This window comes from Ahaetulla prasina, chromosome 1 (genome assembly GCF_028640845.1).
Source record: "Ahaetulla prasina isolate Xishuangbanna chromosome 1, ASM2864084v1, whole genome shotgun sequence".
Classification (NCBI taxonomy): domain Eukaryota; kingdom Metazoa; phylum Chordata; class Lepidosauria; order Squamata; family Colubridae; genus Ahaetulla; species Ahaetulla prasina.
The window spans coordinates 167,266,436-167,289,165 of record NC_080539.1 but is presented as its reverse complement, the minus strand read 5'-3'; the positions used below and the strand labels follow the sequence as shown (position 1 = coordinate 167,289,165).

The 22,730-nt window shown below is 48.2% G+C and overlaps 1 protein-coding gene across 1 annotated transcript in view; it reads left to right on the top strand.

Annotated features, from left to right (window-relative positions):
* Positions 1–1,777: 1,777 nt before the first annotated feature.
* The window catches only part of LOC131197230 (beta-soluble NSF attachment protein-like), a 40,796-nt gene continuing 19,843 nt past the window's right edge, over positions 1,778–22,730 (top strand). Inside the window, exons 1-2 of the mRNA XM_058181021.1 lie at positions 1,778–1,947; positions 22,370–22,449. Coding sequence (XP_058037004.1) covers positions 1,841–1,947; positions 22,370–22,449 — 187 coding nt within the window. The 5' untranslated portion in view covers positions 1,778–1,840. The remainder of the gene's footprint in view (positions 1,948–22,369; positions 22,450–22,730) is intronic.

Genomic DNA, 22,730 nt, shown 5'->3' with positions numbered 1-22,730 from the left:
TAATGAACAATTTATCTAAAGGGCATATCTCACATCAGTAGGTCCTAAACTCTTGATGGAACAGAATACAGAATAATACAGTGGGAAGGGACCTTAGAGGTCTTCGAGTCCAATCCCTTGCTTAAGCAAGAGACTATACCATTTTGGACAAATGACTGTCCAATTTCTTTTTGAAAAGCCTGTGATGGAACACCAGCACCAACACAGTGTTTACTTCTGAAAGTAAGTTATTCCACTGGTTAATTCTTCTCACTATTAGGAAATTTCTCCTTAGTTCTAGGTTGCTTCTCTCCTTGATTAGTTTCCATCCATTGTTTCTTGTGTTTTATAGGTAGTCCTTAAGTTACACCTACAATTGGGCCCAAAATTTGTTGTTAAGTGAGACATTTGTTAAGTAAGTTTTACTCCATTTTACGACCTTTCTTGCCATAGTTGTTAAGTGAATCACTGCGGCTGATAAAGTTAGTAACCCGGTTGTTCAGTGAATCTGAAAAATTGATTTTGCTTGTGTAGGAATTTAGCACCCACCACCCTCCTAGAAGAATGAAATATTTTAGAAAATATTTAAAAAGGCAGAATATATTTCCCTGGATGAGAAATGGAGAAACATGTTTTAAAGACAAAGCAGCTTCCTGACTCCCCCCCACCTTTGTCAATGGGCCATTAAAGCCTCAGCTAAGCTCACTCATTTCCCCCCACCTTTGTCAATGGGTCAGAGGTAGAAACTCATTCTCCCCATCTTGGGCCATCATCATCTGCAACATAATAGGACCCATCTAGCAACAGAAACTCACCACATGACACCTGGGAAGATTACATCAGCCAGCAAGGCTAGCTAAGACTCCCACCCCCTGGGAGTCTGACAGCCAATCAGGATACTCTTCCTGTGCCCCAGAAAGTTCAAAGCTCAGAAAAAGCATAAAGCCAGGGCGCGCACAGGATCTCAGCCCTTTTCTGTTCAGGATCTCAAGCCATGTGATCCTGACCACCATTAAACCATCTTTCCAAGCAGCCTCCATGTTTCCAGTGTCTTTGTCCCCACTTGGAACTGAACCCAGATGGATATTTCTTCCAACACTTGTCAAAAGGTTGCAAAAGGCAGACCACATGACCGCGGGACACAGCAACGGTCGATAAGCATGAACCACTTGCCAAGCGTCTGGATTTTGATCACAAGATCACGGTCATATGAAAAAAATGATCATAAGTCACTTCCGTGATGTCATAACTTTGAGCGGTCACAAAACGAACTGCTGTTAAGTCAAGGACTACCTGTATTCATTTCCTGTCGTTTAAGAAAGGCAAGGAGCATTCGGGGCATTCTGTACTTCTGTATGGCATGCGGGGAAAGCTACAGAGAAGGCAAAGATCTCTGTGTCCCCACCCCCTCAACACACATACCTGGCCAAACGAGGAGATAGTGAACTACATGGTTCAGAGGGGTGGGGGGGGGGGAGCTCCAGCCCTGTTGCCTGTGGGGAAGAGAACTTCATGACGTCATAAAGGTGAATCCATTTAGAATTTTTTTTTTTTAGAATTTAGAATTTTTATTGGCCAAATGTGATTGGACACACAAAGAATTTGTCTTGGTGCATATGCTCTCATTTGCAGGTTGCTCACATTATTCCTTGAAGGGGGCGGGTATTATAGCGGGGGGGGGGAGGGAGGCAAACGAGCCGCGCCGCCAGAGGCGGGAGGCGAGGAAGGAGGCGGAGCAGGAGCGAAAGGCGGATCTCCGCTCTCTCCCCCCCCTCCCAACGTCGCGCTCGCCAGAAATCAGAGCATCGCAGGCGGCTGCCGTCTTTCCTCCTCCTCCTCCTCCTCCCTGCGCGCCGCCGAGATGGACGCCTCAACTGCGGGCAACAAGGAGCGGGAGGCCGTGCAGCTCCTGGCCGAGGCCGAGAAGCGGGTCAAATCCTCCCAGTCTTTCCTGCGGGGGTTCTTCGGGTGAGCCAGCGAGCGGGAAAAAGAGAGGCAGGCAGGCATGCAGGGAGGGAGCAAAGCACCGCTATCCTCGGCCCTAAAGGAGACCTTCCTCGGAGCTACCTCCACACAGCTCTGGGTCTTCTGATCCGGCCGCTCTCCGCGCCGGCATCCTTGTGCTGATGTCGCCAACATCAGCACACACACAAACACACACACACAATACACTCATTCATTCACTGACTCACACCTATGTTAAGGCCCCGGTAGCCCGGGCGAAGGGAGAATTGGGGGGTGGCTTATAGGGAAAAAGAGGGCGACCCTGCTGGAATAGGGGCGAACCCGAGTCAATTAGGACCGAAGCTTTGCGAGTGGAAAAAGAAATCTGGAGTTAATTCTACATACCTTCAAGGGTTGTAAATAAAAGGGTTGTTCTCCCCCCCCCCACCCAGCCCCCAGCGGCCCTTAATCTGACCTTGCCACCTGTCAAGCAGGGCTTCAGAATGTCTGAAGGCAGGTTGCAGGAAGCCTGCGAAGTGACAGGGCACATTTGAGAGGTCTACAAAATGAGAACAAGGAGTCTGGTGAAATTATAATTGGGATTTTAATGCGGCATACTTTCCTGTGGACTTGTGGTCATAGGCGTGGAGAGTTAGCGGAAGTCAGCGGAGGTAACCCCAGTACAGGTAGTCCTCGACTTACCAATGGTTCATTTAGTGACCATTTCATCATTAACAACCTTTGCAGGAGCCCCATGATCGTGTGACAAAAATTCAGATACTGGGCAATCGGTATTTATGACCTGGGGTCATGTGATCCCCTCTTGCCACTTTTTGACGAGGAAAGTCAATGGGAAAGCCCGATTCACTTAACAACTGGGTTACGAACCTATCAACTGCAATGATTTGCATAACAACTGTGGCAAGAAAAGTCATAAAATGGGGCAAAACTCACTTAACAAATGTCTCACTTAACAACTGAAATTTTGGGTTCAATTGTGATTGGAAGTTGAGGACTACCTGTATAAGTAAGGACAGTGAGAGGTTTAGACATGATAAAGTGCCATCAAAAGCAGTGCTTCAGATGGCTCAAATGGTTTTTTTTATTGATAATAATTAACCTTCTCTAGAGTTCGTTTGTTGAGCCCAGCTCCGGCTTGACACATACAGCTTTAAATATACATATACATATGCATATGCACATGCACACGCACACACACACACACACACACACACACATATATATATATATATATATATATATAGAGAGAGAGAGAGAGAGAGAGGGATGCGGTGGCTCAGGGGCTAGGACATTGAGCTTGTCGATCAAAAGGTTGGCAACTCAGCGGTTTGAATCCCTAGTGCTGCCGTGTAACGGGGTAACCTCCTGTTACTTGTCCCAGCTTCTGCCAACCTAGCAGTTTCGAAAGCACATAAAAATGCAAGTAGAAAAAATAGGGACCACCTTTGGTGGGAAGGTAACAGCGTTCTATGTGCCTTTGGCGTTGAGTCATGCTGGCCAAATGACCATGGAGACATCTTCGGACAGCGCTGGCTCTTCGGCTTTGAAACGGAGATGAGCACCGCCCCCTAGAGTCGGCAATGACTAGCACATATGTGCGAGGGGAACCTTTACCTTATATATATATATGTGTGTGTGTGTCTTAATAGTATCAATTACTAACTCTGTAAGTGTACAGTTTGGAGTTAAGGCCTTAATTAAAAGACTTTAAAAAGTTTTTTCCCCCTTCCATTCATTCATGTCTGATTCTGAGTGACTGCCTGAATAAGTCCTTGCGGTTTCCTTGGTATGGTGTTTCAGAAGTGGTTTGCCATTGCCTTATTCCTAGAGTTGAGAGAAAGTGACTGGCCCAAGGTCACCCAACTGGCTTCATGCCAAGTTTTCTTTGAAGACGTTTCACTTCTCATCTCTGAAAAAGCTTCTTGGATGAGAAGTGAAATGCCTTCAAAGAAAAACTGGAAAGTCCAGTTGCCTCTTGAAAAAAAAACCCACCTTTGGGACAACCATGACCTGGATGACTGAGAATCTCCATAGCAACTTGTGTTGCAAATGATCTAAATGTTTATTTTCTACAGATTTAGGTTTGGCATAGAAATTCCATTAGTCTGATTGGATTTCTTGTATAACATAGTCTTTGGACTCTTCAGTCTACCATTTCCCCCCCTGTCAATTGAGACTAATGTTTCATGGCACCTTGAGGATAAATGAATGTCTGTTTATGGTTCTTCATTGATCCACAGTTGTGAAAACTAAAAATTGGTGAGTATCAGGAGGATGGTGTTTCGTGTGGTTCCTTAAAGCCAAACTTCATGTGGACTGTAAACTTAAGCAGGGTTACGTCTGCTTCGCACAAGGGTGAGAAGTGAGAAAATATGAGTATAGGTTAGATTGTGAAATCAAAATTCCACCCTGGAAGAAGACAGGAGCATAGCATTTCCATATTATTAATATTATTACCATTGTATGTGGCCGAAAAACTATATAGACATGCCCAGAAAGCCACCAGGCGTTCATCTTGAAAAAGAATTTGCATGTCTACAAAGTTGGTTTACTAATCAAGCTACTAGTCTGGGATTAGGGAAGCCATATTTCATGACTTTGCTTAATCATGAAGTTTAACAATCTGTCTCAAAGATCTGAGGTAAGATAAAATGAGGGGAAACATTCAACTCCCCCCCCCCACAACTGCACTGTCATTTGATCCCTGAAATTGCCTAAATTAATGCAACAATATTAATAATAATTAATAATTAATGTTTACACAATTTGTCGGGTTCTCAAAGAGCCCTTTATGATGATTTTATGGCACTGTGTTTCAATAATTGCCACTTCAATCTCTTTTCTGCTAATGATATTGTTTTGCTGTTTACTCTTAGTATTGCTATACCCTTAGCATTGCTATACTGCTACTGTTCTTCAGTTCCCTTAATGTTTTGCATGCCACCAAGGGGAGATGAACGTCAAAAAGAAAATGACAAAACTATTAAAATACAGGTAGTCGTTGACCCATGACCACAGTTGATGCCAACATTTCTGTTGTTAAGTGAGACATTTGTTAAGTGAATTTTGCCCCATTTTATGACCTTTCTTGCCACAATTATTAAGTGAATCACTGCAGTTAGTAACCGGTTGTTAAGTGAATCTGGTGTCCCTACTGACTATACTTGTCAGAACATGGTCACATGACCTCGGGACACCTCAGCGGTCATAAATATGAACCAGTTGCCAAACATCTGAATACCGATCACTTGATCATGAGGATGCTGCAAAGGTCGTCATTGTGAAAAATGGTCATAAGTCACTTCTTGCAGTGCTGCTGTAACTTTGAACAGTCACTAAATGAACTGTTGTAAGTTGAAGACTTAAGTAAGAGGCATTCTATTTAGCCTCTTTAGGCCAGGGATAAAACAGCCTCTAAATAGGGAAAAAGAAGACAAGGAGAAATCATGTACGTTTTCTCTTTTTTTACCCACTTGCCCCAGCTTGTCTATTGGGACAGTTCTCCTAAAGAGCAACTGAGATAACACACTGTATTCAGACTGTACAGTCTATGTCTTCTTGATTGCTATTCCAAATTGTAGTCCAAATTATGTGCATTAATAATCAGGGCTCTTCCTTTTCCTTGTACTGTAAGGAAAGCTTTTAGTCAAATCCCATTTAGGGTCTAAATCGGCATAATAATTTTGCTTATATATCATTTTAGTTGCTGCGATGAGAATTGGGACGAGAATTTTTAATTCAAACTGAACACTTTTCACATCTGCTTTCTATTTTATACATAGAAAATCTCAAGATTTGTTTTCAGATTATTAGTTGATTGATTGTCTGGTGTCTGATAACCTTTAATTCTGTCTTTCTTAAAGGGATTAGTGCTAGATAAATAGCATAAATTATAGTTCAGGGCCCAGTTATGTACCTGTATCTCAGTGTTTTCTTTCTTTCTTAAAAAAAACATACAGATGGGGATACTGCTGGATTGGGACAGCATCTCTGTGTTCCTCGTACATAATGTTCCCATTTTCAGTGCAACTGTTTCTGCTTGTTATATGGAACGAAAAAAAAATAGGGGAAAATTTTGGCACCAGTTGATTCATATAAATGCAGAGAAAACAAATGTTGGTGTTTTGTGATTCCGGGGTTGGTGCCTGTAAGCACTGTAGCTGCAGTTGACAGGAATTGCTGAAGAAAATACTCCTCAGAGGTTGGTCTCTGTTATTCTCTTTCTATCTTTCACCCTGGAAATGAATTGACAATGATAACTAGCATCAGGTGCTGCTCTCTGTGAACTTTGATGTAGTCCATCCTTCTTGCATTTCCAAATTGCAAGTTCTTTAACAACTTGTCTTGAGATTTGGTTTTATATTGCTCCAACACACGAATATTTTTTTACAACGGTTAGTAGACTGCTGTGCTGTTAGTATTTTGGAGAGGCACATTAGGGAGAGATGGAGGAGGGCAGGTAAAGCTCTTCAGGAATTTAACTTCCTTTCTCCAAGTCTGGAACTTGCCGTTCTTCCGTCTACTTAAAACTGCTGAGCCCAGATTGTTCGATATCTTAATATCTGTTTTGTGTAAAGGTTACGGAGCTGCTCACATTAGGAAGTAGGAAGCAGCCCATCCCCATTTGTTCCCCAACCTTTTCAGCCCAGTGCAAATGGGTTTGTGGGTTGATTCTAGCAATTTTCTTTGTGATTTTTGTCATTGTTGGTGTCAAGATAAGTTGGTAGGAGTTGCTCCAGTATTGTTGTGTCTGCGCTCCCCGAGCCAGGGCCCCTGCCAGAAAGTGACTCGGAAAGTGAGGGGGAAGGGCCGTCAGGATTTACCTTGGGAGCACCGGCTTCCCTGGCTCAGGTCCAGGAGCCAGAGGCAGGCCAGGTGGAGGAGTTAACGAGGCCTCCGTCCCCTGATTCTTTCCCCCCACCCCCAGGCCATGCCTCCAGACCCCGCTGATGGCAATCAGGCTTGGTTGAACCCTAGGTTTCGTAGGCAGGAGAGGAGGGAACAACAGAAGCAGGGGTGGGGCAGGCCTACGAAGTGCTGAGTCATGGAGCCACACCCACAGGATATAAAAGCAGCAAGGGCTGCTATGCCTCTTCGTAGCAGGCAAATCAACTGCTTGACTAGAGCTGAAGTACTGTTTGTTGACTCATCAGCATCAAGCAGACGCTCGCTAGTTTGCTGCCAGAGCTGATAGTGCCGGCTAATTAAGCCATCGCTTGGACTGAGGCGAGTGGGACAGAACAAATATATAGGAAGGTGATTTGCGTTGGAGCTGTTAGCACATACTAATACTTACATGCTTTATGCACTGGCTAATATATTTTACACATATGATGACTATAATGGCGTTAGATTTAGCTATACTTTATTCATTTAGGTAGGAATAAAACTATAGCTATTTAGCTAAATATTTCTATTTTGGCCTGGTTTGCTGATAATATGTCTTTCCTCCTCCTCCTCCTTCCCTGTAATATCGATTTAGGCAGTCTTTGCTATCTTATAACTGCTTTTTATGTCTGCCTCTTTTTATTACAGTGTATTATTTCCCTATATTCTATGCTCTTATTATTCTATGCCCGTGATGGCGAACCTATGGCACATAGAGCCATGTCGCCTGGCATGTGGCAGGGGCAGCAGGCCGTTTGTGCCAGCAAAGTTTGGTGCAGGAGGCTTTCCAGGCCCAAAACGGGAGGTGGGAGGGATGCGCGCATGCGTGGAGATGCAGGCATGTGTGTGGGGGAGTGTGTGTGGAGTTATGTGTGCATGCGCAGGTAGGGCGCGCATTGCATTATGGGTGCCAGTACACATCTGCGCTATTGCACGTATGCGCACACACTTTTGGCACGCAACTGCAAAAAAGGTTAGCCATCACTGTTCTATGTTGTAAATGGCTGTAGTAAAGTTTAAATTCAAGGAATTGTATGCCCACCAGCCTTAAGTCTACTTCTGCACAGATTCATCTGCACAGTCTTATGCATGGAAGTACTTTTGACCTTTGACAAGCAGCAGAAAATAGCTTATTTTGGCATTGGTTAGGATTGAATGCCGCACTAGTTTTAAATCAGGAAAATGAGAATTACTGTGCTGCCTTTGATTTGCAATGCTTTTGCTTAGCATATCTGGGGACCTCCAGGTTGAATATTAGCAAGTCATACACTGCAGGCTGAGTGTGAACGACAAGCAGAAGGAATTTTGGATTCTTAAAATGAACCATAGGCAAATTGTTAATGGCCTTTTGCTTAGGAAATGTAACCAAAAATACAATGTTCTCTTTAAAAAAAAATCCGCTCTGGTAGAGACTCTGGTAGTTTTAAGGTATATTTTACTAATAATATTATTAGTTCATGGTTTAAGAGAACATGCAGTTTTTAGGAATCTTCTTATGATTCTGCGAAACTAGTAAAGGATCAATCTATCATTACAAATTTCTAACAGAAGCTACCTCTGCATGTAAACTAGCAAGTGGAACTGGATGTTTTCTCTTACTATAACCATAAAGCAGATTTAGTTCTGTCAGACTTCCCTTTTCAAATGTTTAGTTTTAATTAGGTATTTAAATTCAGAATTTCTAGGTTGTTTTCCCATGGATAACATCCAACTGTGAATAACCCACAAACTAAAAATGTAAGTGTGAAATTAAAAAGGGTTGACAATGAAATAAGGTTCACTTGCACTTTAAAAAGCAATAAAACTAGTTGTATAAAAATGATCAGGAAGAGTAATCAGTTTTATGTTTATTATTTTAACAAAATGAAAACAATACAAGATGTACGTATATTGGTAGCCCTCGTATTATGACCATTTCTTCAGCCACCTTTCAAAGTTATGGCAATACTGAAAGAAATGAATTTACAAACTGAGTCCAAAGTTATGGGTGTTGCAGTACCCCACCCCACCCCGTCACATGATCAAAATTTAGGCTTTTGGCAGCCATCTGCACTTAAACGGCAGAGTGCTTCAGATTCCCCAATCTGTCTATTTCCTCCCATCTACCTCATTTTTCGGACTATAAGATGCACCGGTGTATAAGACGCACCAAGATTTTGAAGAGGTAAGCAAGGAAAAAAAAAGTTTTTGCCCTCCCCGACCCCCAGGAGCACTCTCCAGGCCTCCCAAATCCTCTGCATGTCCTGTTTTTCGCAAAAACGGGGTGCATGGAGGGATTGGGAAGCCTGCAGAGTGCTCCTGGGGGCTGGAGAGGGCAGGGGTGGGGGGGTGGCGGTTGTTATTAAAGAGAGTCTAGAGCCGAGGGAGACCACTGTACCTCAGATTGCCGGGTGTGAATCCCTCTTTGTGAGGTGGGGTCATAGGTGTCAGATGGGCTTGCTGGTCACGTACCTGGCTCCTTGCTGCGTGACAGCCGCCCTGCCCGAGCTCCTGGAGGTGCTGGCTGGGGTGGCAGTTGAGACCCCCAGACTTTTAGTCATGGGGGATTTTAACTTGCCATCTTCCGGCTCGTCATCGACGGCAGCTCGGGAGTTCATGGCTTCCATGACGGCCTTGGACCTGACCCAAGTAGTTGATGGCCCTACTCACATTGGGGGTGGCACTCTGGACCTGATTTTTCTCTCTGGTCAGTGGTTGAGAGATCTGGACTTAAAGGAAATAGTCACTGAACCTTTGTCATGGTCAGATCACTCTTCTTCGCCTGGACTTTCTGACCGCCATTCACCACCGCAGGGAGACGGAGCCGTCGTTGGTTCCGTCCCAGGCGCCTGATGGACCCGGATGGGTTCCGGACGGAGCTTGGGCCATTTCCTGAGGGTCTGCCTCACGGCTCGGCTGAGGAACTTGTTGCGGCCTGGGAACGGGCCGCGGCGGGGGCCTTAGACCGTGTCGTGCCTTTGCGGCCTCTGACCCGGCGCAGGTCCCAACCGGCTCCTTGGTTCTCCGAGGAGCTGAGAGGGATGAGGCGCCGGAGAAGACGCCTAGAGAGTTCCTGGAGGTCTAGCCGTCCGGAAGCTGATCGGACACTAGTGAAGTCCTATACTAGGACTTACCTAGTGGCATTGAGGAAGCGGCGTAGCTCGCCTCCTCCCTCATTGCATCGGCAGATAACCGCCCAGCCGCCCTGTTCCGGGTGACTCGCTCCCTCCTACACCAGGGGGAGCGGGATGACCCGTTGCAGGGACGTGCTGAGGAGTTTAACGGTTATCTATACGATAAAATCGTTCAGCTTCGGGATGGTCTGGACCAAGATTGCGGTGACACGGGTGAGATGCTCGAGGGTGGTCTTGGCGATATTGTTTGGGATGAGTTTGACCCTGTGGCTCCCGAGGACATGGACAGGTTGTTGGGTAGGCTGAATGCCACCACGTGTTTACTGGACCCGTGCCCCTCCTGGCTGGTGCTGGCCACTCGGGAGGTGACACGAGGCTGGCTCCAGGCGATTACGATTGCTTCTTTGGTGGAGGGCGTCTTCCCGGCCGCCTTGAAAGAGGCGGTGGTGAGGCCCCTCCTTAAGAAGCCTTCCCTGGATCCGGCGGTTTTAGGTAATTATCGTCCGGTCTCCAACCCGCCGCGGCGAAGGTTGTAGAGAGTATGGTGGCATATCAGTTTCTTACACCTGGATGAAACTGTCTATCTAGACCCGTTCCAGTCCGTTTTCCGGCCCGGTTACAGCACGGAGAGGGCTGTGGTCGCGTTGGTGGATGATCTCTGGAGGGCCAGGAATAGGGGTTGTTCCTCCGCCCTGGTCCTAGTAGACCTCTCAGCGGCTTTCGATACCATCGACCATGGTATCCTGCTGCGCCGGTTGGAGGGATTGGGAGTGGAGGCACCGTTATCGGTGGTTCTCCTCTATCTCTCCGACCGTCGCAGTCGGTGTTGACAGGGGCAGAGGTCGGCCCGAGGCGCCTCACTTGTGGGGTGCCGCGGGGTCGATCCTCTCGCCTACTGTTTAACATCTACATGAAGCCGCTGGGTGAGATCATCAGTGGTTTCGTGTGAAGTACCAGCTGTATCGGATGACACCCAGCTGTACTTTTCTACACCGGACCACCCCAACGGTTATCGAGTGCTGTCCCGGTGTCTGGAGGCCGACGGGTCTGGATGGGGAGAAACAGGCTCAAGCTCAATCCCGCCAAGACAGAGTGGCTGTGGATGCGGCATCCCGGTACAGTCAGCTAAATCCGGCTGACCATCGGTGGCGAGTCAGTGGCCCCGATGGAGAGGGTTCGCAACTTAGGCGTCCTCCTGGATGAACGGCTGTCTTTAGAAGATCATTTGACGGCCGTCTCCAGGAGAGCGTTCTACCAGGTTCGCCTGGTACGCCAGTTGCGCCCCTTTCTGGACCGGGATGCCCTATGCACGGTCACCCACGCACTCGTGACGTCTCGCCTGGATTACTGCAATGCTCTCACATGGGGCTCCTTGAAGGGCATCCGGAGGCTGCAGTTAGTCCAGAATGCGGCTGCGCGGGTGATAGATGGAGCCCCTCGTGGCTCCCGCATGACACCCATCCTGCGCAGACTGCACTGGCTACCTGTGGCCTTCCGGGTGCGCTTCAAGGTTTTGGTGACCACCTTTAAAGCGCTCCATGGCATTGGGCCGGGTTATTTACGGGACCGCCTACTGCTACCGAATGCCTCTCACCGACCCGTGCGCTCTCATAGAGAGGGTCTCCTCAGGGTGCCGTCAGCGAGGCAATGTCGCCTGGCGACGCCCAGGGGAAGGGCCTTCTCTGTGGGGGCTCCCACCCTCTGGAACGAACTACCCCCCGGCCTTCGTCAGCTTTCGGACCTTCGGACCTTCCGCCGCGGGCTCAAAACATACCTATTTAATTGTGCAGGACTGAGCTAGATTTTAAATTTATGGGTTTTAATTGGGTTTTATTTTTTTATATTTTAAAATACGGGCTTATAGAATAAGTTTTTTAATTGTTTTTATAGTGTATTTATGTGTCTATGTGTTTTTAAGTGCCTGTAAACCGCCCTGAGTCCTTCGGGAGATAGGGCGGTATATAAATATGATTAATAATAATAAATAATAATAATAAATAATAATAATAATAAAAATGTGATGCGTGGGGGGTTTGGGAGGCCAAAAATAGGCCCATTTTTTTGCAAAAACGGGGGTATTTTTGCCCTCCCCAGCCCACAGGAGCACTCTGCAGGCCTCCCAAACCAGCTGTGTGCCCCTTTTTGGTGGCTCAGCAGACTAAGACAGTCTGTTATTAACACAGCTGCTTGCAATTACTGCAAGTTCAAGTCCCACCAGGCCCAAGGTTGACTCAGCCTTCCATCCTTTATAAGGTAGGTAAAATGAGGACCCAGATTGTTGGGGGCAATAAAAGTTGACTTTGTATATAATATACAAATGGATGAAGACTATTGCTAACACTGTGTAAGCCGCCCTGAATTTTCGGAGAAGGGCGGGATATAAATTCAAATTTAAAAAATTTGCCCATTTTGCAAAAACAGGATGTGCAGAGAGGGGCTTTGAGAGGCCAAAAATGGCTGTATTCGGTGTATAAGGCGCACCAACATTTCCACCCTCTTTTGGGGGGGAGGGGAAGTGTGTCTTTTTGTAGGTCTTTTTGGCTCCCCTGCATCCAGTCTTGTGGGGCAGCAAGCAGGCCAGAACCACATACCTTTGCCACACCCTGGGAAGCCTCAGCTTTTCCTTCTGTTCCTCAAGGTTATTCCTATTTCCCATCATATACAGCCACGTGAAGACCTTCATGTCTTACTGCTTCCCTGTAACAGCACCATTGAAGATCGGTAAAATCGTTGCTGAAAATCAACATCACGGTTTCCTACCATTCTGAACCAGAATATAACATATCTTCAATTAAAAATTATACAATTCATCATAGATAGCACCTAACTTTAATCGACTCTGGGTATTCACAGCATAAAAACAAAACAAGAAATGGTCAGCCCTTCGAGGAAGTCCAGAACAAGAAGCACCAACTTTGAGTACAGATAGTTCTTGCTTAATGGTCGCTTTGCAACCATTTGAAGTTATGACAAAACCCTCCCCTCCCAAAAAAGGTACTTCAAGTTTTCCAATGGTGGCACACACAAACACACCTCTTAGTCACACGACCGCATTTTGGGTGCCTTGGCAACCAACTCACTCTTATGGTCGGTGGCCACATTCCGTGGTTACATGGCATTGGCTCGCTTTATGACTGTTGCAAAAAACCAGTGTTGTAAAATAAGATCAGTCATGTGGGTATGGTGACTTACAACCGTCATGAATTATGATGTAAATTACGGGCTCCATTCTGGTTGTAAGTCAAGGATTACTCGTATTAACACTAAATTTGTTGTAAGATTACAGTAAGCGAATCATGTCTGAAAGCACCTCTTTCCTTCTTTGCTTTTACTTTTCAGAAAGCTGGGGAGGGTCCCTTTGGAGATGCTTTCCGTGCCTCCTTCTGTGGACTGAAATACCTTTTGTTTGATGGTTGTCTAGGCTGCAGCTTTTCCTCCTATCTCCCAAGATCATTCCTGAATATTGTTACACAAAAATAGCACTAGCAATAGCACTTAGACTTAGATACCGCTTCATAGTGCTTTACAGCCCTCTCTAAGCTTTACAGAGTCAGCCTATTGCCCCCAACAATCTGGGTCCTCATTTTACCCACCTCAGAAGGATGGAAGGCTGAGTCAACCTTGAGCCCGGTGAGATTTGATCTGCCAAACTGCTGGCAGCCGGTGATCAGTAGAAGTAGCCTGCAGTACTCTAACCACTGTGCCACCGCAGCTCTTTGCAAAAAAATACAATAAAAAAGAGTGCATATAACAATAAAGAGGTGGCCAATCCAGTTAATACCATAAACATATACATGCATAAAGGACTTCAACCACCATAGTCCAACAGCTGGAATAAGAACTAGATCTTAAGGGCCCTGTGGAAAACATCAATTAAGCAAGCTGCAGCTTCCCTACCACCATATCATATCCTATGCACATTTATTATTTATTTATATTTTATTTTTATTTATTTATTTTGTCAAACACAACAATATATATTAGTCTAAGCATGAAATAAACCAACAAACTGAATACAACCAAAGGGAACATTAGGACAGGAACGGTAGGCAGGCTGGTGCTCTTATGCACGCCCCTTACAGACATCTTAAGAATGGGGTGAAGTCAACAGTAGACAGTCTTTGGTTAAAGTTTTGGGGATTTTGGGATGAGACCACAGAGTCAGGTAGTACATTGCAGGCATTAACAACTCTGTTACTGAAGTCATATTTTCTACAATCAAGATTGGAGCGGTTCACTTTAAGTTTGAATCTATTGGGTACTCGTGTATTGTTGTGGTTGAAGCTGAAGTAGTCTTCAACAGGAAGGACATTGTAGCAGATGATTTTATGAGTTATGCTCAGGTCATGCCGAAGGTGGCATAGTTCTAAATTTTCTAAATCCAGAATTTCAAGTCTGGTGGCATAAGGTATTTTGTTGTGATCAGAGGAGTGGAGGACTTGTACATACTATAAGCATATATGTATATAAGACATACTATAAGGTGGTCCATTAACTCTGTGTAATCATCATATCCCATCCATTCCTTCTCATCATCTGAAAAACACTGATTCTCTCACCAAAATTTGTGACTGAGAAAATACTTGTATATCTGCTATAAATCTTTTTCCCTCATTTACGCTTATAGAAAAGGAACGCGGTGGCTCAGTGGCTAAGACGCTGAGCTTGTCGATCGAAAGATCGGCAGTTCAGAAGTTCGAATTCCTAGTGTCATGTAACAGGGTGAGCTCCTGTTACTTGTCCCAACTTCTTCCAACCTAGCAGTTCGAAAGCACGTAAAAAATGCAAGTAGAAAAATAGGCACCACCTTTGGTGGGAAGGTAACAGCGTTCCGTGTGCCTTTAGCGTTTAGTCATGCTGGCCACATGACCATGGAGACATCTTCGGACAGCTCTGGCTCTTTGGCTTTGAAACGGAGATGAGCACCACCCCCTAGAGTCGGGAACGACTAGCACATATGTGCGAGGGGAACCTTTTATCTTTATGCTTATGGAATAAAATTAGGACCGTGTGCAGGTATACTTACTAGTACAGATAGTCCTTGACTTACAACCATTTGTTTAGTGGCTGTTTGAAGTTACAATGGCGCTGAAAAAGTGACTTATAACCATTTTCATACTTACGTCTATTGCAGCATCTCTGTGGTCACATAATCAAAATTCAGATGCTTGGCAACTGCCATGTATTTATGACAACTGCAGTGTCCCGGGGGTCACGTGATCACCTTTTGCAACCTTCTGACAAGCAAAGTCAATGGGGAAGCCCGTGTTCTGTTTCCCACCCCCAATACTCCCAACAAAGAGTCAGTCAAAGGCCTTCTCTTCTATTTTATTTACATAGATAAATGTCCTGGCCACGTCTACCCACGGGCCTGCCAAGTTTCTGGAGATAACGAGGAAATTATAGATAAGGCCAGAATTACTCACAAATATATTCTTCCCTCCATTGATACAGTTTGCCCGCGCAAATTCATTGCTTTGTCCAAGACAAAAAACCAGGAAGTCCCGCCTCCTATTTATAGTCTCTGCAGATGTCACTGCATGACCATCATTCCTTGGCTTTGTCCCAACGCTTCCTCTGCTGCGCGCGCCGGTCACGTCTGCGCAGTCTTGCATCACTCCAAAACTGTTCTTGGGGCGTTGCCAAATCAGAAGAAGGCTCGGGAGAATCAGGCCTTGCCGGCCCCTCCTCCTCCCTTTGAGTGGGTGCCAGGGAGGGAGAGGGCCCAAGAGACGCAGGGCTTGCCAGGTCTTCTCCCTCACTTTCTGAATCATCCGAGTCCGGGTCCAGGAACCTGGGTCACAACACTATCCCTCACCACAGGGCCCTTCCCCCGGGGCTGACGATCGGGATGCGGTCGGGCTGGGTTCTGCTCATGGAAGGCCTGCACCAGGTCAAGGGCATGAATGTCGGAGGCATCTACCCAAGAGAAATCAGTCCCGTATCCCTTCCACGCGATCAAATATTGGAAACGACCCTTCAGCCAGCGGGAGTCTCGTACACTGTGGACTTCGTATTCCTCCGACCCGTCCTCGGCGACAGTGACGGGTGCTGTTGGGCACTGAAGGGGACTCGGTGTGGCCTCAGGAACCAGAAGGGACCGGTGAAAGACGGGTTGGATCCGCATGGATCGTGGCAGGGTCAGTCGGTAGGCTACCGGGTTGATGACTGCCTCGACAGGGAACGGGCCGATGAATCGGTGGTCCAACTTCTTTACTGGGCGGTCGGACGGGAGGTGTTTGGTGGAGAGCCACACTCGGTCTCAACCTGCCAGCGGGGGCGTTGCCCGTCGGGAGCGATCGGCGGACCGTTTGTAGTCCTCCTTTGCCCGATCCAGCTGCTGACGTACCAACTGTTGGACCACATGCAATTCCGTCAGGAAGGCAGGCGTTTTGGGAACAGGAGAGTCCGGTGGTGCCAGAGGGAAGAGCTACGGATGGTACCCCACATTGGCAAAGAACGGGGTCATCTGAGTAGAGGTATGCTGAGAGTTGTTAAAAGCAAACTCCGCCAGGGACAGGTAATCGGCCCAGTTGTCCTGTTGCTGGTTGATGAAGCAACGGAGATACTGTTCCAGGATACCGATGACCTTCTCTGTACCCCCGTCGGTCTCCGGATGGTGCGATGATGACAGACACACCTGCACCTCCAACGCGGCCATCAGGCTCTTCCAGAAGCGAGCTGTGAACTGAACTCCGCGGTCCAAAACCACCCTGTCCGGTAGACCATGGAGGCAGAAGATGTGCTGCAGAAAGAGACGGGCCGTTTTTGCGGCTGTGGGCAGTCTGCGGCATGGGATGAAGTGTGCCATCTTGGTGAGCATGTCCACCACCACCAGCACCGTGGTGAACCCAGAGGACGGCAGCAGGTCCGTCAGGAAGTCCATGGAGATCGCCCCCCAGGGTCTGTCGGGTGTCGGCAAGGGCTGGAGGAGCCCAGGAGGGGCCCCCGTGGCGGCCTTGGCTTGCCGGCGCGCTATGCAGGATGTCACGTAGGCATGTACATCATGCCGCACTCGGGGCCACCAAAAGGTCCGTGTCACCAGGTGGAGGGTCTTGAAGAACCCAAAATGTCCTGCTGCAGGGTTGTCGTGGCACTGGGTCATGACGAGGGCTCGGAGTGGTCCTGTGGGCACATATAATCGCCCCCGAAACTTGAGTAAGTCCTCCTCCAAGGTCCAAGGAGACGCGGGGCCCACCTCCACACTCCTTTGCTGCAACCAGGCGTCCTGGCGCTGCGCCTCTCGCACCTGGGCTCGCAAGTCCACTGGTTCCGTGCTGCGGCCAAGGCTTCTGCCGGCAGCACCATCCGTGGAGGAAGGGGGTCCTTGGCGCAGAGGTACTCTGGCTTGCGGGACAGGGCATCCGCCCTCCGGTTGTGACCACTGGGAATGTAGGTCACGCGGAAGTTGAACCGGGCAAAAAACAACGACCACCGGATCTGCCGCTGGTTCAGCTTCCGAGCTGTGGTGAGGTGTTCGAGATTCCGATGGTCCGTTCGGACCTCCACCTGATGTCGGGCCCCCTCCAGATGGTGTCGCCAAGCCTCGAATGCAGCCTTGATAGCCAGCAACTCTTTTTCCCAGATGGTGTAGTTGCGCTCGGAAGGATTGAGTTTCCGGGAGTAGTAAGCGCAGGGAAAAAGTGTGCCGCCATTCGTCGGAGCCTGTAGCAGCACCACTCCCAGAGCCACATTGGACACGTCCGTCTCCACTACAAAAGGCCGGAGCGGGTCGGGATGCCTCAGGATGGGTTCCGTGACGAAGGCTTTCTTGAGGGCTGTGAATGCTTCTTGCTGCGGGGGACCCCACCGGAACGCGACCTTCTTCCTGAGGAGCTGGGTAAGTGGAGCCGTCAGTGTGGCGAAGCCCAGGATGAAGGTCCGGTAGTAGTTGGCGAAGCCCAGCAGGCACTGAACATCCTTCACCCGACGAGGGGCTTCCCAGCTACACAAAGCTTCTACTTTGCGTGGGTCCATGGCTATGCCCTCGGGCGAGATGATATGCCCAAGGAATTCTATGGAAGTCCGGAAGAAGATGCATTTCTCCAGCTTCGCATTGAGTTGTTGCTCCCACAAGCGTTGCAGAACCAGACCGACATGTCGAAGGTGACTTTCCCTGGACCGGGAGTAAATGAGGATGTCGTTCAGGTAGATAACCATGAACCGATCCAACATGTCTCAGAACACGTCGTTCATGAAGTGCTGGAAAACGACGGGAACGTTGGTCAACCCAAATGGCAGTGTATTCGTAGTGTCCTTATCGGGTGCTGAATGCCGTCTTCCATTCGTCTCCTTCTCGCATCCGCACCAGGTTGTAGGCCCCCCTGGAGATCGAGCTTGGTGAAGATCGTGGCCTCCCGCAACCTCTCCAGCAGCTCCGGGATGAGCGGCAGGGGGTAGCGATTCCGCACCATAATGGCGTTTAGCCGGCAGTAATCACAGCACAGGCGCAAGTCCCCTCTCTTCTTCTTCACGAAGAGGACCGGGGCCAAGAGAGGGGACTTTGAAGGCCGGATGAACTCTCGGGCCATATTTTTGTCCAGGAAGTCCCTGAGGGCAGCCAACTCGGGCTCCGACATGGAATACAGGCGTCCCACAGGCAGTGGTGCGTTGGGCAGAAGGTCCACGGGGCAATCGTAGGGCCGATGCGGGGGTAGTCGGTCCGCCTCCTTCTCGCTGAACACGTTGGCGAAGTCCGTCAGCTCAAGAGGCAAGGTGATGGCAGCGGTGGGGACGTTCTGGCCGACACAGGTGTGGCGGATGTGGTCGACGCACTGCAGACTCGGGAAAGAGATGGCGTTCTGCGACCAGGCCACCTGAGGATCGTGGGTCCGAAGCCAGGCCAACCCAAGGACCAAGGGAAAATGAAGGTCCACCGTGACATAAAACTGGATCGCCTCCTCATGGTCCCCAATAGCCAGGCGCAAAGGCTGGGTGGCGAATTTAATGGGGTCGGACACCAGTTCTTGTCCATCAATTGTCTCTACCCACATCGGAGGATCCACCGGAACCACAGGGACCGCAAACTGGGTCACAAAGGCCTGGTCCATAAAGCTAGTTGTGACCCCTGAGTCCACCAGCGCATGTGCCTGGAGCCCATCCGACTGGTTCCCCAACCATATCCGTGTGTCCAGAATCAGATGCCGAGGGGGCCCAGAGTCTACTTCCGCAACGTCCAGTGGGGCTTAGTACGTTCCCAACCTTGGGTTTCCCCGAGGTCGGGCCTGCTCCGTTTCCCGATTGGTCACGCTGTGATTCAGGGACCGGCGTGCGTGCCCCACTTCACTTTCTGGGGCAAGAAGCGGTGAAGTGGCCGGGCTCCCCACAGTACAGGCACAATCCCCCTTGGCGCCTCCGGTTCCGCTCCTGGGCTGTCAGGTGAGGTCGGGCCGCTCCCAACTCCATGGGCTCTTCCGCAGTGGTTACAAAACGTGGGGCGACCCGGGGTGCTGGTGGCGCAGGAAGTGGGGGTGCAGATGTTGACGGCGGGTCCCGGGGGGCGTGACGGGACGGTCGCCGTTGCAGACGGGCGTCGAGGCGGAGACAAAGGGGCACCAAGTTGTCGAGGGTCCGCAGCGCCTCCACCCGGGCCAGCTCGTCTTGCAGTTCCTCTGAGAGTCCCTCCTGGAACGCGTGCACCAGCGCTGCATCATTCCAGTCAGAGTCCTGGCACAAAAGACGAAATTCGGCGATGTACTCCTGCAGGGGGCGTTTCCCTTGACGGAGTTCCTTAAGGCGCCTGGTTGCCATCAGCATTCGAACGGGGTCCTCGTACATGGTGCGCAGGTGCTGCCAAAAATGCTGTTGGTTCGCTAGCAGGGGGCTGTCCTGGAGCAAAAGGGGCGTGGCCCATCGAGCAGCCGAGCCGGAAAGAAGGTTAATCACGAAGGCCACCTTAGCCCGGTCGTCTGGGAAATCCTCTGGCCGCATAGCCATGTAGAGCTGGCACTGTCCCAAGAAGGTCGGGAACATCTCAGGCTGCCCAGAAAACTTATCCGGCACGGTTATCGGGCACTTGCGACGACGAGGAGGAGTGGGAGGACGGGGGGGCTCCAGGCACATTCCCGGCAGCAAGTTGGCCTGCCAAGTGAGCCACTTGCTGCTGGAGCTGTTGATTAGCCGCTTGTAGCTGCTGTAACTGCTGCTGTACCTGCTGCTGGTCCATCTTTGGTGGAAGATGGTTTAGTCGGGGTCTTGGACAAAATGTTCTGTTTCCCTCCCCCAATACTCCCAACAAAGAGTCAGTCAAAGGCCTTCTCTTCTACTTTATTTACATAGATAAATGTCCTGGCCACGTCTACCCACGGGCCTGCCAAGTTTCTGGAGATAACGAGGAAATTATAGATAAGGCCAGAATTACTCACGAATATATTCTTCCCTCCATTGATACAGTTTGCCCGTGCAAATTCATTGCTTTGTCCAAGACAAAAAACCAGGAAGTCCCGCCTCCTATTTATAGTCTCTGCAGATGTCACTGCATGACCATCATTCCTTGGCTTTGTCCCAACGCTTCCTCTGCTGCGCGCGCCGGTCACGTCTGCGCAGTCTTGCATCACTCCAAAACTGTTCTTGGGGCGTTGCCAAATCAGAAGAAGGCTCGGGAGAATCAGGCCTTGCCGGCCCCTCCTCCTCCCTTTGAGTGGGTGCCAGGGAGGGAAAGGGCCCAAGAGACGCAGGGCTTGCCAGGTCTTCTCCCTCACTTTCTGAATCATCCGAGTCCAGGAGTCCGGGTCCAGGAACCTGGGTCACAACAGCCCGATTCATTTTACAACCATGTTATTAACCACTGCAGTGATTCACTTAACCACTCTGGCAACAAAGGTTGAAAAATGGAGCAAAACTCACTCAACCAATGTCTTGCTGAAATTTTAGCCAGAATTGTGGTTGTAAATTGAGGACTACCTGTATAATGCAGTAGATGTTTATTTTTTTAATTTCCAGAGTGGCAAGCTAACAGGAATAGTACCCCCGACCCCAAAGTTAGTATAAACTTCATTTTTTGTGTTCGTTAAATAATTCCTGTGATTTTTTAAAAAATTGTATTATCACATTCCGAACAATCTGTTCTATAAATAGATCAAATTTCCACTTTAGCTTAATGGACTTTCTTAGTATCTTTACATTCACTTGGAAAGAGGCTACTATAATATTAAAGCTCTATTTAATAGCAACTATGTAATGATGACTCTCTTTCTGGGGACACTGCATCTTGCCCAGTACTTATGTATTTATTTATATCCTATTTTATACTTATAGCAGCAACTATATGAAGTAGGTTGGACAGAGAAAATGACTGGCCCAATGTTATCCAGAAGCTCTGTTGAGTGGGGATTTTAACCTAGCTCTTCTCCTTTATAGTTTAACTTCTTAGACCTAATAACCTGTTTCCCCCAAAATAAGTCGTCCTCTGATAATAAGCCCAATCGGGCTTTTGAGCGCATGGCAATAAGGCCAAGCTCTTATTTCAGGATTCAAAAAAAATATAAGACAGGGTCTTATTTTCAGGGAAACTTGGTATTGATCTGGCTCTATTTTGTTAGTACTGAAATGATACCAATCCCAGGTTCTCTTCTAGAGGGCCTCCACAATCCAGTTTTCTGCATGCTGCTGTGATTGGATCCATTCAAGTAACATGTATGTATATGTGATTGTGTCAGGAGGGAATATTTGTAAAGAGTCAAAGGACTCTGGCTCTCTTGGGTACTCACTATGCACAATTCAGCTTCCGATGCATTAACTGTTGTGTCTTGCCCGCCCTCAGAGCAGCCGGGGCCTTCTTATCTGCTCCCGAACACGGAGGAATGTATGCCTCCCGGCCCCAGTCCTGGCTCCATGCCCAGACAAACTGCAGAAGAAGGAGCACCTCCCGGCCCCAGCCCTGACTCCATGCCCAGGCAAACAGAGCAGCTAGACCCCTCCCCCTCCTCCACAGCATGTGAGCCTGAGGAGGGTTTATTACCAACAGCTGATTGGAGTGACCCTCGCATCAGAAGATTGGATAGGCGGAGGCAACAGAAGGAAGGGAGGGGCAGGCCTTAATGAGTGCTGAGTCATGGAGCCATACCCCATGGCCTATATAAAGGATCTGCTTTCTGGCAGTCTCTGAGTCAGGCAAAAGTCGAACTTATCTTGCTGAAGTCACTTACTGGTCTCCTGCCTGCTCTGAGGACTTTGCTAGGACTTTGGGCAGAGCTGCAGAGGCAAGCCTGATTCGGATTTCCCTGACCCGGCCGTCAGCGGAGGAGTGGGACACGACATTAACAAAACCAATGATTCTTTGCTTGCAGTAGGCACTATTTATGGGGAACTGGTTTCTGTGCCAATTCTGTCAATTTTTCTTCGTATTCTTTGAATATGTTTCATATTTGGCTATTTCATAATGCAACGGTATCTACTAATTCTGTGTCTCCTTTTGTTTCTCCTAGGGGAAATACAAAGCTTGAAGAAGCATGTGAAATGTATACAAGAGCTGCAAATATGTTCAAGATAGCCAAAAACTGGAATGGTATATACAGAGACATTTTTATCTTCTTTATAAATATAAAGGATATTACAACAGGGTTGGATATTGTTTGACTTCAGTTTGACATCCTTCAAGAATGGCCATGCTGATTGGAGCTACTGAGAATTGGGTTATAAGTCCCTCAGTCTTCCTGTAGAAAATTCAGATACTGTTGCAGTAGCCGAGGGGATTAATCCAAAGTCATTGTCCTGAAATAACATGCCTTAATTGCACATAGAAGTGATCACAAGCTGGGGATTTAGCTGCTTTATCTGATATTTCAA